The 15,802-nt window shown below is 42.8% G+C and overlaps 1 protein-coding gene across 1 annotated transcript; it reads right to left on the bottom strand.

Annotated features, from left to right (window-relative positions):
* Positions 1–6,804: 6,804 nt before the first annotated feature.
* On the bottom strand, positions 6,805–9,423 carry LOC146189371 (chymotrypsin inhibitor-like). Its single transcript, XM_084604209.1, has 2 exons — positions 9,311–9,423; positions 6,805–7,546 (listed from the first exon to the last, which is right to left on the bottom strand). The coding sequence occupies exons 1-2, from the start codon at positions 9,390–9,392 to the stop codon at positions 7,359–7,361; spliced, it is 270 nt and encodes an 89-aa protein (XP_084460335.1). The 5' UTR covers positions 9,393–9,423; the 3' UTR covers positions 6,805–7,358.
* Between the last annotated feature and the right edge of the window lie 6,379 nt (positions 9,424–15,802).

Here is a 15,802-nt window from a genome sequence, read left to right as displayed (position 1 = left end):
TGGTGGAGACTGTAGTCGTAGCCAACCCTCTTATCTCGAGCTCTTTGCACATGTAATCTCATGTTTTTCTGTATTTTCGTGTACACCTGTGAATCATAGGAGTAGGTCATTTCGTGAGGGAGGCTTATCAGGATCTCAATGACAGGTCGTAAAGAGTGTTGTGGTTATGTATTTCTCTGTCGGTTATTTTTTTCACGTTCTCGCCGCAGTCAGCGCCTTCCGGATGGTACATATTTTATGTAACAAGTGGGTTCACATTCCTATAATCATAAGGCAATAACAATATGAAAACAGCTGAACGTGGTTGGAGCACCTGAATAGCAAAAATACTCATACAGCCGTCGCTATTCATCAGTATCATTTGCCAGCTAATGCAGAGTGTTCTAAACCAAGACGAACACAAGAAATTGGCGGAGCATGTGGCACCCTTTAGAAATGAGCCGTTGTTTTAGAAAAGGGATAGCATTAGTAAAGAGTTACGAGTTTTTTGAGAAAGTGCAAGTCTAAAACGTTCTGCTAAAATTCAAATATCACCCAGATATGGTGAAATTTGTATGTGTGACGTGGCAAGTATATCACTGTGATATGGACATCTTATACAAAACTTGTTAAACTCATTTGGGGTTGTTGTCCTGTCATAAAAAATAAAATTACCGGTTTTTAACATTTAATTGAATGTGCCGACTCATACAGGGAAGCAGTAGATTGAAAGCACTGGAAAAAGCTTTTGTCTACAAGGTATCAGACTAACAGCATGATAGTCACAAATTGGCACGCTCTACAAAATGGGAAACCTTCTCTTCCTATAGAGATTTTGCGGGCTGTGACGGTATGCTTCATTCATCTCGATGGTCATGTTTACGAGTAATGTGTTAAACGTGTGTTGCTCGTTCTCATCAACAAGATAAAAATCCGCAGGACCCCAAAACACATTTTTCATAGCTTTAGTTACCACGACACAAAACCGAATATAGCCAAAATTTTCATAGTTCTTCCTAGTACCTTACAATTCAATGCAATTATCACGCCGCAATCACACAGAGGCATTAGAAAACAATTCTCTAACACACAAAAACAGCTCGTGTATACCCTGCATCCTTAAAAAAGAAAACAGGGATGTTTGAGTGCTCCTAAGAGTGGAATGCGGCAGTGTTTGAAAAACGTAGTTGCAACAATCTCCTGTCATTGCTGCCCTTGTGATGGTTGCCTCTTTTATAGTTTGACAATTATATTAGGTGCTTCCCGCGCTGCTTTTCCACTACGATAGACAGAGTCCACATTTATTCTCCTTTATTTCAGCATTTGTGTTCATTTCAGTCTTTTGCTGAACACATGTGTACAGAACAAAGCAGAGCTTACAGTTGCAAGCGCACTTGCGGATTAGACTATGGGAGTTGGTCTCAAGATGCCAGAAACAAGGGGCCTTTCCAGTGAGCTTTAGAGTTTGAGCACCCCAGATTGAGCGCTCTTATCGATAATCATGGCATCCAAGTGTTGTCTGCACACTAAAATAAAGATGAACAACCTGTGACGCTGGTACTTGTGTTGTTTGTGCCTTTATATGCGCTGCGTTTGCAAACGACCATGGCCCTCACTGTTTGTATGATGTCTCATCTGTGTATTCAGACTGTCTTATCAGCTACCTTATCAGCCTCGCAACACCTGGTACAGGGCAAAGACTGGCTCATATATCTCTCATTAACGTGGCCTTGTGCCAGGAGTGAACATTTTATTCTCTCTAGCTGCCTAATCTGCTCAGTTGAAGTAGATTTGTGCCCCCTGCTTACACTTTCCCTGTATTAGAATGCAGTCCGTAGCCCTTAAAGAGCCTCGGGTACCTTATAATTGCCTTAGGCTCATTTCTTCTCGCAGGTTACAGCCAGAATGCCATCAACTCCTTTAAGTTTCCCCGCCTGATCTGCTCACAGGTGGAGCCGACTCTTTTCTGCTGCCTGTTTCTCCTCTACTGTTTTGACGCCGCGCAGCTTTTTTATTTAACGGATTCGTTTATCTATTCCGCCTTTCGTTGTGTAGCAAAATATCACGGCTTTATTCACCTACGTCGTGTGAAAAAATATCACAGATTCCGCCGATATGCGTCCCGTAGTCTCTCACATGAGACGTTACACTAATTAGGCAGATTGCTTGAACCGCCGGCAATAAAACCTGCCCTCTCGACATGCTTGCACAAGACCTAGGTCAAAGATTGTGCTGCTCCACTACTACGACTGTCCGGTTTTCGCGACTTCAGTGGACTCATAGGGCTTATCGCCGAGTCCGAAAGGCCTCTTCTCTTATCTTTGTCCTACCCAGTTAGACGTTTACCCGAGTGCATCAGCAGTGGCTTTCTGCGTCATTGTGCTTACGCCGCACTGAAGGGTACGTTGCCGTCTTTACATTGAAGCATCATTACAGTATCATAAACTAGCATGCCCAAATACCGAATAGAGCAAAGATGCATACATAAATTGAAGGCTTAAGGCGAAAATGTCAAGAATGAGAGCAGGAACGCCCATTGAAAGAAGTCATAGAGACGTTCTGGCATGGGTATTTTTGACGCCGAATTTATTATCCAACTCAGCCTCGTTACACCCAACGTTGTTTGTTTAGGCACCTGCTTTGGTAACCCAATATTTTACTCGACACGCAATTTTCGACATGTTACAAGGAAAGTGTTAAAAAAATATTGCATTTATTCAGATAATGGTGCACGCTATGCATTGAGGGCCAAAGAAATATTTTCTTTTATAATGGACGCATTTCTATGCTGTTTTTTAACCATGACACAACAGTGCTATAATCGATTACCATCTTTTGATTGTAAACAGTGTTCACCGAAATCAATGAGATAAAAAGCCAGAAGACGTGCTCGACAAAGAAGTCGAAATCAATTAGAAGCTACGCTAGTCCCATATGGCTTAATTGTTCTGTCATCTGAAAAAGAGAAGCAGTGGTTTCCGTATTGGTAATATGAATAAAATTGAGCATATACCAAGATGTCCCTGTTCACCGTGCAAAGAAATAGGGGTGCACTTCCTTCTGTCTTAGCCTTGTACGGTTGCTACTTAAGAATGGCGCTGAGAGGGCTATCGGATTATCTTGTAATAAAAAAAATGTAGACTCTCAAATGTTAGCAAGAACGGGTTGTGCGTCGCACCGCTCTCGAAAATAGCTAAGGTTTGCCCGAGGTTTAGGCAGGTTGATGGCCCGATATCTATTGTCATTTTCTCAAAGTCAAGTACTGTTAGGGACGGGGCCTTGTGTAGTTGATATTAGCTGCAGAACAAGTCAGGCGGTACCGTTTATTCGTAAAGATTGCGTGCAATCTCAGAACAAAGGTTCAAAACTTGGGAGCCAGCGGGCCGCATCATAGGGCTCCTCCGGCCCTCTGCAATCTTTGCAATACCTAGCTTATATGAATAACTCTCCAAAGTGACTCAGGCTATAAACGATGGTGTTTTAGAGGGCTCCTTAAATTTTAACCACCTGCGGTTCCTTCAATTGCGCTTACATCGCACAGCACACATGCGCCTTGCTGTTCGCTTTTATTGGAGAGCGGCCGACGCGGCAGAGATTTAATCTATCTGTTTTCTAGCGAAAGCTACATTGGCCACGAGCGAGAGGTTTCGCGTGGAGAGAGGCACAGAGCCGTTGCGTAGCAACCGCCGCAGCTGGCGGACGCCAAGTACTCGCCGCGCCATCTGGCAATCAAGAAGCAGCCACATGTCTCGCCTTTAATGCAACAATTTAGAGAACAACAAAAACAAAAACAACAACATAGCTAGACATAGTGAGTAGCGAATCTAATGCTCCTTCTCTAGCGTGAGAATGATGACAGTAATGATGACAGGCTAGTAAGCGGCGCATTTCGGGTGAGCGCAGGGCCGGATTATCTAGGCGTCAAAGGGTTCAAATGTGCCGGGCCCTCCGTTCTAAGGGGGCCCTGAAAGATGGAAAATGATGACGGATTTTTAAGTTTTGCACGGTAAATAGTAAAATCATCTTGCTCGTGATTTCCCATGGTTGAATTAGATTTTATGTATTCAATGCCGAATGCTTCAAAAGTTGTTCTTCGCATCGTGCGATTAATCCCGAAGTGAGCCTTATATTTCGGACATGTAAAAACCTTTCTAGTTACCTAAATAGATGAAGAAAAGAATCCAAATGGCTGTATCTGTTTCTAACCGGTTTCAGCTGGTTTCAGCTGGTACTCAACCGGCATTAGCTGGTTCCAGATACTTGCAAGTTAAGGGCTCTAGTTTGCGATCACGTCCAATCAATGAGTTCTAGCTGGTGCCAGCTGGTACTCCGGCCCGCCTCTGTCATAACTGCTGTTGAGACAGCTGTGTGTTTGATTAATCTGAGCGCCGTTCGCTACAGATTCAGCATACTTAATTGCGCGGCTAGGTTTTATTCATTCTTATATCGTCATCCGGTGCGTATATTGTATCATCGCGTCCGGTGCTCTTCCAACTGAGCAATATCATTTTCATAATTATCGTAACTTAGGGAAGAACGCTGTTTTGATAAAGGACTTACAATTCAAGCCGTAGAGGTGGAACATTTGCACGAGTCAACTATCTTAGCAACGCATGGGCGCTGAATGGCCAACGATGGGCTGACCGTAGTGCTTCTGCGCTGAATCAAGGCTACGCAGCGTTCATGATGTTCCTTGAAATCAGTTCTTTTGATCTGGCAAGTAGAGTGTTTGCTCTGAGACGCTACTCCAGGGACGGCTCCTAGGACAGCATAAGTGTTTTATAAGCTCGATTCTGGAAAAGTCGATGGGAACATAGCATTTTCTCGTATTTCATCAGCTGCACTTTCAATGCGTAGGTTGCGGAATGTTCATGCTTGGTTAAGCAGACTCGGAGCCTCGGTGTTATCAGCTTTGCGTAGCGATGAACCTTTTCTGGCTGTAAGGGTTTTGAAGGCGTCCATCTGGGCCGTTGTGATAAGTTCTGACGCTCGCCGATATGCAGCGTCTTGCAAAATTTTCGTCGTGCGCAATGACATGAGTTGATAACGTCAATGAACGTCAGTGTCTTTCTCGGTAGGTAAAACACTGCTCTTGTCCATTCTGTAAATCAGTGTTAGCATAGGTTTACTGTGTTGTCCGAAAGTCCATCAGCGTATAGCCGTCTATATTATTTTGTGCCTTGTAACATTGTCGCTGTACGGTAAAATACATTGCTTTTTCAAACCTGACGGAAGTATTTTTGTTGACGCAGATTATAATACCTGTAATAGGCGAAAATTATTATCGTTTCGATGCATTGCATGGAATAATGTGTGTTTTGTTCTAACCAAGAGTGTTCTACTTAAGTTCAGGACAACTCAGAAGGCTATGAAACGAAAGACGGTAGGGGTAACATTAAGAGATAGGAAGCGTGCAGAGTGGGTCAGAGAAATAACCCAAGTTACCGACATTCTAGCGGAAATTAAGAAGAAAAAATGGACATGGGCAGGACATGTAGTGCGAGAGAGGATAACCGATGGTCGCTTAGGGTAACAAACTGGATTCCAAGGAACGGAAAGCGTAACAGGAGACGGCAGAAAGTTAGGTGGGTGGATGAGGTTAAGAAGTTCGCAGGGGTCAAGTGGATGGAGCTAGCACAGAACCGGATTATGTGGAGAAATATAGGAGAGGATTGGGTATAGGCAGGCTGATGATGATGGTGATTATGATATGCGAAACAGCACAAAGAGTGCTCATGCATGCCTTCTTTACTCAATACATTAAATTGCATTTTTGGGGGAGTGTGTGATCATAAAAATAGAGTACCTGATAGTGTACCTAGCAGCTCGTATCAAAAATCGAGGCCGCTGCACAACATGAGCCTGGATGAATCTGTCATTTCTTTCAATAGTCCGCTGCTTTTTTGAAATTATAGAATAAAAACACTAAAGTAAATTATCCGCCAATCATCGCATATCCATGCAATCTTTTTTTTTCTTCATATCATTCATTTAAAAAAGTTACCAAGTACACAGGTGTTCAGATACCTGGCAAATGCATACGAAGGACCCATTACGTTTTTTTTTTTCTCTACGTTTGCCGTGGAGACAGGGACAAACCGGGACAGGAGATGAAGACGGCGCGGAAATTCTTTCAGACAATACTGTGAAGGTCAAGGTCAAGCAGTTTTAAAACAAACGCTTGCGAAGGTCCAAAGACAACGCCAGAAAAAAACATCTACGGACTTCACGAAGGAGATTGAAGATGCATACAGAGAGTATCCTGGAAACCGCAAGCTGTATGTGCAGCCTTTATCAAAAGTGTAAAGCTCAGAGGGTTTGCTTTTAAGCCGTATAATATGACTCCTGTAATAATCGTGGAAGCCCTAGCCATTGGAGCGGTTGGACGAAAAATTTACTTGCCTTCAGCAAGTATGGAAACCTGGGAATGCAGCCACATAGTATAGCTCAGAAGGAGACCCCATGAGCTGTAAACGTTTCATAAAGGCTGTATGTTTTCATGAAAGCGCTCGGATCTCGTGGCCAAGTTATAAGCCGGTTTTGTTTTTCCCCCGCGCACATTCGCTTTGGTTCATGATTTTCGATCAGGAGCATTCTCTCATTGATGAATTTCAGTACTGGATTATCACGCTTTGACCAATAAAGCACCCGTCCTTAAAATTTATATACCTTGAAATAATAGGTACGCATTTGTGAGGTATTTTGCAGCAAAAAAATGATGATTTGATATAGTGTACAAAAATATTACGAAAGTGGATTACAACAGGCACAGACAAAACACACGTGTAGTTGATTATGGTAAAATTTTCATTTATTCCATGAAGAGCTGCCTTTAGGCAGAAATGATTGGTGTTATACAGAAGAAAACAGTTCACAAAAGATAATAGCGAGCAGTGATGATGGGGTTGATGTCTGGGCTAATGTACCGATAAATAGTCGTAGGTCAATAAGAGACCCGCGGCTATCATAGAAAACTTCGATGTGATTTGCTACGTAGGGCTCACCCGCCGCATGTGTCCGCACTCCGGTTTAATAACCAGAATCCAGGCGGCTGTTCTTCAATATTGTTTTCTTCACTTGTGGCATTTGCTGATTTTGATCAGGGGCAACAAGTTTCAAGTCCCCTCTTCCGTGATGAGACAGCGCGTTGTCACATGTTTTTACCATTTGTAGTTTTTGAAAATTTGCAGCTTCTTGCAGGGTACACAGCTCCTCTTAAAGCCGGCTTTGAAGACGTTTGGGGCTTTGAAGTCACAGCAAAGGTAGTAGCTCTCACGGTATACTTGGCTTCCGTTTGTTGGCATCGCTCTTTCCGACCGCTTGTTTTGGTGGCTCTGAGATTTTTTTGTAGAAGAGTAACACTAGACTTCATTTCGTCATTACGGGCACTGCTTCCTGCGCACGCAGAGCCGACGGGAGTTCCTGAAAAAACCATTCTTGCAGAAGCAGCCCTGGCGACAGTCTGCAGTGCAGATGGGTCCCACGACAGGATGGAGGCAAGTGGCTTCCGCGCACGAGCTGCTTTTGCAGGTGCTGAACTCCTCGTTGGGACCGCATTTTCCCCCTCCTGTGACGGCAGAAAGAGGCGGGAAAGATATAGCGAAATAATTTGCACCACTTGAAACAGAGCCTGAGAAACAAAATCTGGGATCTTTAAACCGGATATACGCCGTGCAAGAAGTGAAGTTTGGCTTCAACACTCCTCACCGAAACTGTCAGTTGCCTAAACGAGAGAAAGAAGGCGCCTACACAGTGAGAAAGGGTCCTGAACAAAGGTTAAGGAGGAAGCTCAGTTGACAAGCCGAGGCAAAGTTATGCATGGAAAAATTGTAGCCGTGATCATCCAAGTAATTCTATTTCTGTAGTCATGTCTTATTCAGCGGTAATGACAGTCGTTAGAGTAAAAAAACAAGCATTAATAACATACATACATCATTCTATAATGTACATCGAATCGTTTTTTTAGAAGGCCGAAAATTTTGAGACAAAAGTGACTGACTTTAGATTAATTTTATACCTGGGTCTGTATAAGAACCACGGCGGACATCAGGAGGACAGACTGCTTTAGTTAGCGAAGCTATGAGCTACATACAATAATTAACTATTTAGTTTCATTTTAATGGTATATATATTATTTAGAGAATTGGAGCGCATCTTAAGAATAATACAGCCGCTAAAAATTCCTTAAAGAAAAGTAGGGAGCGTTACAAGACTCACAAATGACATCCTTATAACCGGATTTGCACAGTAACAAAGCGCGAAAAGGCACGCGCAGCTTCATCGCTCAGCCAATGCATGCTTTTAGGCTGAACTGCATACGCATTCAGCACACGGCTATCCGCGGAGCCGCGGTCGAAGCGAAATCGACAATGAACCACCACTCGCAGGTGCGGCTATGAAGTTACGCCTGCACAGTAACGAACTCTGTGGTTAGAGTGATCTACGTAATAGGTAATACGTTGCTGCGCGAAGCCGCTTTTCAGGATGACATGTGACATGGCCTTGTAATACGCGATACGATTGAAAATACTTTTTGGTGGCTATGCCCTTGACGAACGAGTTGAAACACTGCGAATATTTTGTAATTAAAATGGCAAAGTTATTTAAAGTGTATTTTTAATTAGCAAACTAATTGACGCATTGTGCCTTTAACATTGTTTCCTTTGTAGCCTTCCCAATAGATCCCCGCCTAACGATAATCTAAAGTCAGTTACCTCTTTTTAAGAGATTGGACCTTCTAAAAGAACACAGGGTATCCATTATTAAGACCCCGCTGGCGGAGTTCGTACTATTTCCAAATTTCTGGGCATCAATGAGAAGCCTTTTAGAAAGCGCAAAAAAAAAAAAAAAACTTTACTTTTTGCCAGCTAATTGCTTAAAACAAAATCTAATATTACATCGTGCTGTGCATCCTCTCTCCGCGGTGATTTTCGTATCGTTTTTTTTTTCAAACCACTGCCCACCAGAACAACTGCAAATGGTTGCCATGCACCTATTGCTTTTAGAAGCGTATAAAAAGGCAAAAAGTCAGCACGTCTAAATTAATCAGTCTACGAAATTTACCGATTATACCTTGTCTTGTACGCATAAAGCTTGTGGTAATTACGCTTGTTATTCCTTTTTCAAGCTCATTATGTATATTGGCAGGCTTCACTTGTCTGCCTTTTCTGTCTAAAAGTGATCTTCCTTTCGGATACAAGGAAGGCAGGCACTAAGATCTCAGCATTGTTGCCATAACCGGTGTTTGTCCCGCCATGAGAGTTATTGTCGGCAATACCCCCTTCATTAGTATCCGATGAGTATTGTGCCGACCACTGTAGTTCATGCTTACCTCCATGATGGGGTCTTCCTCGCTGAGCAGTGACAGCTGCGACCAGGACAAAGGCAAACACAACCAAAGCCAGGAACCTCATGATGCTTGTGTCCTCCTTGTGAAAGAGTGAAGATCAGTTTGTCTACTGCTTGGAAAAACAACGTTTTATATCCTTTACCGGTACACGTGACGTCTCGAAGCTTGCACTGGGAACGCGAAAGACGCACGGAAGGGGGAAACAAGGCCACGATCGAATCTCGTCAGTCGGCCTTCCAAGCCGTACACGTGCGCGTATAACGCTGCTTGCAAGCTCGTCTTGTCAAACCGGTGCAGCGCTGTAGCAGCTAGTGCAATCACCGGCCATGCGCTCGAAGTTTTTCGTGGGCAGGATGGGCCCGTGTTTGCTTAGGTGCAGCACACTGGCCAGTCTTGCATACAGTTACCACTCCTCCATGCCGTAGGAGATAGCCCGAACACTCTCACTATGAACTACAAGCGGATAAGTTGCAATCGGACTATACTTAAAATCGACTATAGGTTCAACAGCGCTGCATGGTTTTAAGAGGAGAAGGTGGGAATACACCCGCTTCTTTTGGCGTGTTTGCTTTTTGTTAACTGTACTTGTTGGCGTGTGAAATCGGTGTTTTGGTCCGGTATCGATGCCTCCGGCAGAATCTCTTTTTAGTGTTTGTATGTCTCGGTGGCACGTGTCTTTCAATACACTTACCTTGGCTTCTGTAACAAACACTTCTTTGTAAATCAATCAGTTTCACGGCTGCGTCGAACTAATATATACTGACGGCCATTCGTTACGGCCGATCAGATGAGATACAAGAATAGAACTTGAAACAGAGGTAGCGAGACGCCCTAAAGGGGCAGGTATTTTCGCAGATTTTTAACACGTGGCCATAGCAAACGACAATCAGTATAAATATTTCGGCAGCATCGCAACACAGTTTCGCTGTTGCTCGACAGAGGAATGATTTCAAAACAATGTGTTGGTACGGAAGGCAGTAAGGTAGAAAGTTCGGCGAGTTAGTACAGAGACATGATTCAATTAAGGCACTGCGCTACAAAAAGACGAAGACTAGAACAGGATAACGCACTGGAATTCGAGATATCAATGTCAGGTTGGGTTTTGCAATCTTCCTTTAGTGTTTTAGATTGAGAAGCATTTTTTTGAAAAGTTTTCTTTCGCGGTTCGAATAAAACGTGAGACTGCCATCATCCCACATTGCGATTTTTTAAGCAAGTTGTAGTAAATGTGATTCCTTAAACTGGTACATTCTTTTGCTATGTTTTGAAACCAATAAATGATTTTGAGTCTCTTTGCAGATCGATTTTTTTTTTATGCAAGGATACAGTGAGAGCATCGAAGCCGTTTATTTGAACTGCATGTAAAAAGAAATCTGCGGTTGTACAAACTTCACCTCAACTTACAAACATTTTTAATAATTTTCTGTCTAATCTAATTTGCGTTTGTCACCTGACAGTGCAACCCTAATCAAAGTCGATGTCACCGTTTGTTCTGCGGTTACTACTGAAAAATTCTTTTCTGCTCGCCGAAAACTCATACTGTGGCACAGGAGGCCGCAGCGCAGTATAAATTTGAGGCACTTGTGAAAAATGTTCAAAATCTCAGTTGGGCTGAAAGCCACACACACCATGGTTTCGACACCTGTGCGTTGCTTCATGTTTCTTTTTCCTTATTTTAGTGAGAATTCAGTTAAGGTTGCTAATTTTCCAAGTTTATTTTACCATCACGACTTCACTGCTGAATTTACGATTTCGCGAAGGAAGTTAATTATGAAAGCCAAACTGACACTATATTTATGGAGCTCAGAAAAGAATTTGATATAGTTTTCCGTGACAAGTTTCTCTACAAACAAGACAATGAACTTAAAGATAGCAAAATAGTCGCATGTTTTGCAATTTATATTAGAAAGCTTCGTCATTGCATGGTACTAAATGATTCTTCTTGTCCTCCAGTTTCTATTTATTCTGGCTTTCTCGGGGATCGATCCTTGGGTCGCTTCTCCTCTTGATTTCCATTAGAAATATAATTGCCAATATCTCAGTTTATACTGCACTGTATGTCGTCGATGGTGTTTTACATAAAATGTTAGCACTATGAAGGATCAAGTTTGTTTAAAAACTTACGATTAACATAGGTATTTACATATTTCGAGAACTGTAGAATGTGTTTTAATTACAGTAAAACAGTGTTCATGTGTATAACTAGGGAAATGAAGCTTCAAAGTTTCTGCTGTTTAAATACTCTGCAAAAAATAAACTTTTATCTTAAATCCATGCCTACAAGTACATTAGCCTTTGGACCTGCGGTACCCTCTGCTGAACATAGCAATGTGACAGCGTCGCAGTTGATGCCCTCCGCAAGCTATTTTCCGTCCGATTAGCTCTGAAGCTCAGGCCCCAGTTTAGGTACACTTTCATATAAGACCCTTATTCATCCCGTGTCAGCATATGCCTTCATAAGTTTAGATCATTTACTAAATCTAACAAAGCAGCATGGTTTATTTACAACTCATATAAACGAACATATATCACTCCTCATATTAATAATACTGGTTCACTTCCAGCCTTTAACGAAGCCCACCACGGTAGCCTAAAATTTGTGTTTTTAAATAATCAAAGCTTCGAAAATTATTAGCACGGGCAATATATCTTTCATCTCACAGTTGAATACAAGGCAACAGCGTGGTTTATAGTAACATCATTAACGAATGTATTAAGAAACAAAAGCACTCATTTTCCTCATCACTGTTACAAAATGAAATAATCTTACCAATGATACTGGAACAGAAAAAGGTCACCGAAAGCTTTTAAAAGAAACCTTCAATTTTCTTACATTTTGTGTACCGATGCTTTACCGTGTTTAGTTTCTACCATTGCAATTGTGTTCTTCATGTCCAAGATAAAATGCCCATTTTGTTGTTTCCGGCCTTCGTGTACTTACATATCATGTGTTCATTCTGCTAAGGCCTTTCAAAGGTCGTAGTGTCAATAAATAAATAGGGTACAGGCACCTTCCGCACCCGCTTCTACTTCGGCAATAGATCCATGCCAGTTTGTAGGTCCTCAAAGAGGCGCAACGGTTATTTGTTGGCGCTGTGAAACGGCCGTCGAAAATCTAAAAAATATCGTCCGGGAGTATTTTCGGGGGAACATTAGGTGAGTATTCTTGGGTGGAGCCATAAAACATGTAAGTCCGGTTCAATTCTTCGGTCAAACGTTGGTGGTCATCCTGACAACTTTATTCGATGGTAGAGCTGATGACGTCGACCATCAACAGTGTGCATTGTCAGGAAGCCAGCACTGTGGTATGGCCGAACTATTGAAGCAATTATACCATGTTTTATTTTGCATTATTTGTGAAGTATTTGATTACCGGCGACCAGATACCGAACAAATAGAAAGGAATTCTCTGAACCGCTACTGTTTAAAGACATTATCAACTAAATTACAAAATTACACAAAATTTAATTAACTACAAGGACTCAGTAAAGTAGAATTCTGTGGAAAAGCATGCTTTCTATTAGAGAAAGCAGCAAAATTAGAATTGTCGCTTCCTCTCCTTACTGTCTGCTTTTATATTTAAATAGAAGTTTGTGTGTACTTCCTGGGGGTGTAGATTGCGTGGAAAGACAGTAAATGAGAACGTCTTGTGTACCTTGCATTGAAAATCATTATACGCGTCTAAAGGCCCCTGGATGAATCTTACTTTAGCAATGCTCTTTTCTTCATGATATGGGCTAAAATAAAGAGCATCCGTCCATGCTCGCATCTAAAATCTCGCCCATTTTTCTGGCCGTTTCATAATTCGTCTTAAATCAACACTGGACGGACGATGCATTGGCCTACTCAGTGCCAAGATTCTCTCCTGATTTTTACGTCTGTTGCTAGCAAGGTTCAGGGCTCTATTTCATTATCTTGAAATATTATGTGCGCTCTTTTCGTTGTTCGGCAGCAACAAAATCATTGTTTACATATTTGCGAAAAAAAAATGAAAAGCGCTACTGAATCCAGTACTGCACTAATAGATATCACATACGCAGCTTATTATATACCCTTTTATTACAGTATAAGGTATAGACACTTGATAATATGCACAAAAGAACAACGCTTACAAAGGAAAAAAGGAGTGATTACGAGGTTGTGTCAGCTAATGCCCCGCAGAACAAATGACATGGTGGATACCAGCAATCGGCACGCTGGTATTTACGCACTGCACAACAAATCATGCGACAGAATTCAAGTTTTACAACTGGCATCTGGGCGCTGTTGGTACGTGCTTTCTGTTGACTGATGCAAGTTCCATATTTACTTCACAGGCTACACTTACACATCTTCTGGACCGCAGTGGAAGAATGCGTCGCCGATTGACTTTCTATTTACACTTTGTGTACTTTTGCAGCCCGTAGCGACTTAGGAATATTCGCCTCGAAGTTAGAAAAATTTCAGAAAGTTTCAAGCTTTTAAGCGTCTAGAAACTGACCTCCAGTGACGCACGTTTTTTGCTCGGGCTGGTGTTTTTCTTTGTACCCGCTTCGTTTTTTGAATCTGGAGTGTAAAACTACAGTCCGCGTCGTCATTACGGGCACTGGCTCCTGCTCACGCAGAGCCGACGGCTGTTCCTGTAGAAGCCTTCTTTGCAGAAGCAACCTTCACGACAGTCGGCCGTGCAGATGGTCCCCACTACAGGATGACGACAGGTGGCTTCAGCACAAGTGCTGCTTTTGCAGGAGCTGAACTCCTCGTTGGGGCCGCACTTGACGCCACCTGCGACAGAAGATGCAGCGAATTTATAGTGACATAATCTGTGCGGGCAGAATTAACATGGTCTTTGATGAAAACAACTTATTTAAACCGAATACAAACAACGAGCGGAAGAAAGGTACAGCTCAAACGGACGGGACGTGTAGGAAGGCGAGACAGACACATGAGACAGACATACAGCTAATGCGTCTGTCTCGCCTTCCTACACGTCCCGTCCGTTTGAGCTGTTCCTTTCTTCCACTCAACATGAACCAACCAGCCCGACAAAGCCCTCTTCTTGAACACTCAACGAGTAAAGTTTTACTCTAGCTATGTGCGTAGAACGCTCAATTACCTGACGACATGCGTGAGGAACGTTTAGCCGTAAATATTTCGCACGATTCCTCATTGTGAACGAATTTTGTATTGTTCGGATACAACTAAAGTTCATACAGAAGACAAATATTTGTCATAGACTAGGCCACTACTGGGTTTACGTTTTAGGAAATCAATAAAAATCACTTATAAAGGTGCGATAAACAGTTTGCAGCTAAGTATCTAATCAAATAAAACATCTTAAAATTGGATTGAGCAGTTCAAATAGACAATTGGGATGGCCATCTCATCTTGTTCTAAAATGTATACCAACTGGCCCACGAACCACAGATAGTCTTATATCACTATGTATAATCTGATCAGTCAGTCAAGCACCAATTTTCTGCAAACTCATCAGCCTCTCTTGAGTAACCACTCTACCTGCGTCAGTTGTGGGTTGCACCGTAAGCGTGAAACCTGCGGTAATTGCTCCCTTTCTTCTGCTTTCCGAACTTCTAATGTAATGTGATTGGCTTCACTTGCTTGTCTTTTCTATTGGAAAACGATCTTTTTCTCCGATTTAACGGAGGAAAGCGCTAAGGTCACCAAAATGATTGCCATAACCGCTTTTCATCCCGGGATGAAAGTTATTGTCGAGAGACACCTCTTCATTAGTAGCCGATAAACATCCTGCCGAAACCTGTCACTCAAGCTTACCTCCATGATGAGGTCTCCCATGCTGAGCCGTGACAGCTGCAACCAGCACAAAGGCAAACGCGACCAAAGCCAGAAACTTCATGATGCTTGTGTTCTCTTTGTGACAAAGCGAAGCTCAGTGTCTCCACTACTTGGGAGGGCAACGTTTTATACACCTCACCACGACACGTGCCGACATGTAGCTTGCACTGAAAACGCTAAAGACGCACGGAAGGGGAAACAAGGCCACGATCGAATCTCAACGGCCGACCTTCCAGGGCGTACACGTGCGCCTTGTAAGCCTGTTTCCGAGCACCGTCTTGTCAAAACGATGCAATGCTTCAGAAGTTAGGGCAGCCATCGGCTGATCACTCGAATTTGTTCGTCTGCTGGATGCCTCTGGGTTCCGTCGCCTCCTTCCTACTTTTAGATCTGGGGACCCAATTACGACGCTTCGATGTTTTCTCGGATAACCCGAAAGCCTTCGTGCCTACTACGTATAGTGAGCGGCCCCAAGTTCCTCTCCTGCAGCTGCAGCATCAGCTATAGCCACTATAGCTTCAACCGCGCTGCATGGTTTTCGTGGACAGCGTGTGATTAGCCCCGCTTCGTTTGGCACTGGACAGCGCACGCAAGGTTTTTGTTTTTCGTGAGCCGCACTTCTTGGCGTGTGAAAGCGGTGTTTTGGTCCTGTCATCAATGCCTCCTGCGGAATCAATTTAC

Source organism: Amblyomma maculatum, chromosome 5 (assembly GCF_055883805.1).
Source record: "Amblyomma maculatum isolate TAMU_Amacu chromosome 5, ASM5588380v1, whole genome shotgun sequence".
NCBI classification, from domain to species: domain Eukaryota; kingdom Metazoa; phylum Arthropoda; class Arachnida; order Ixodida; family Ixodidae; genus Amblyomma; species Amblyomma maculatum.
This window is presented reverse-complemented; position numbering and strand designations above follow the sequence as displayed.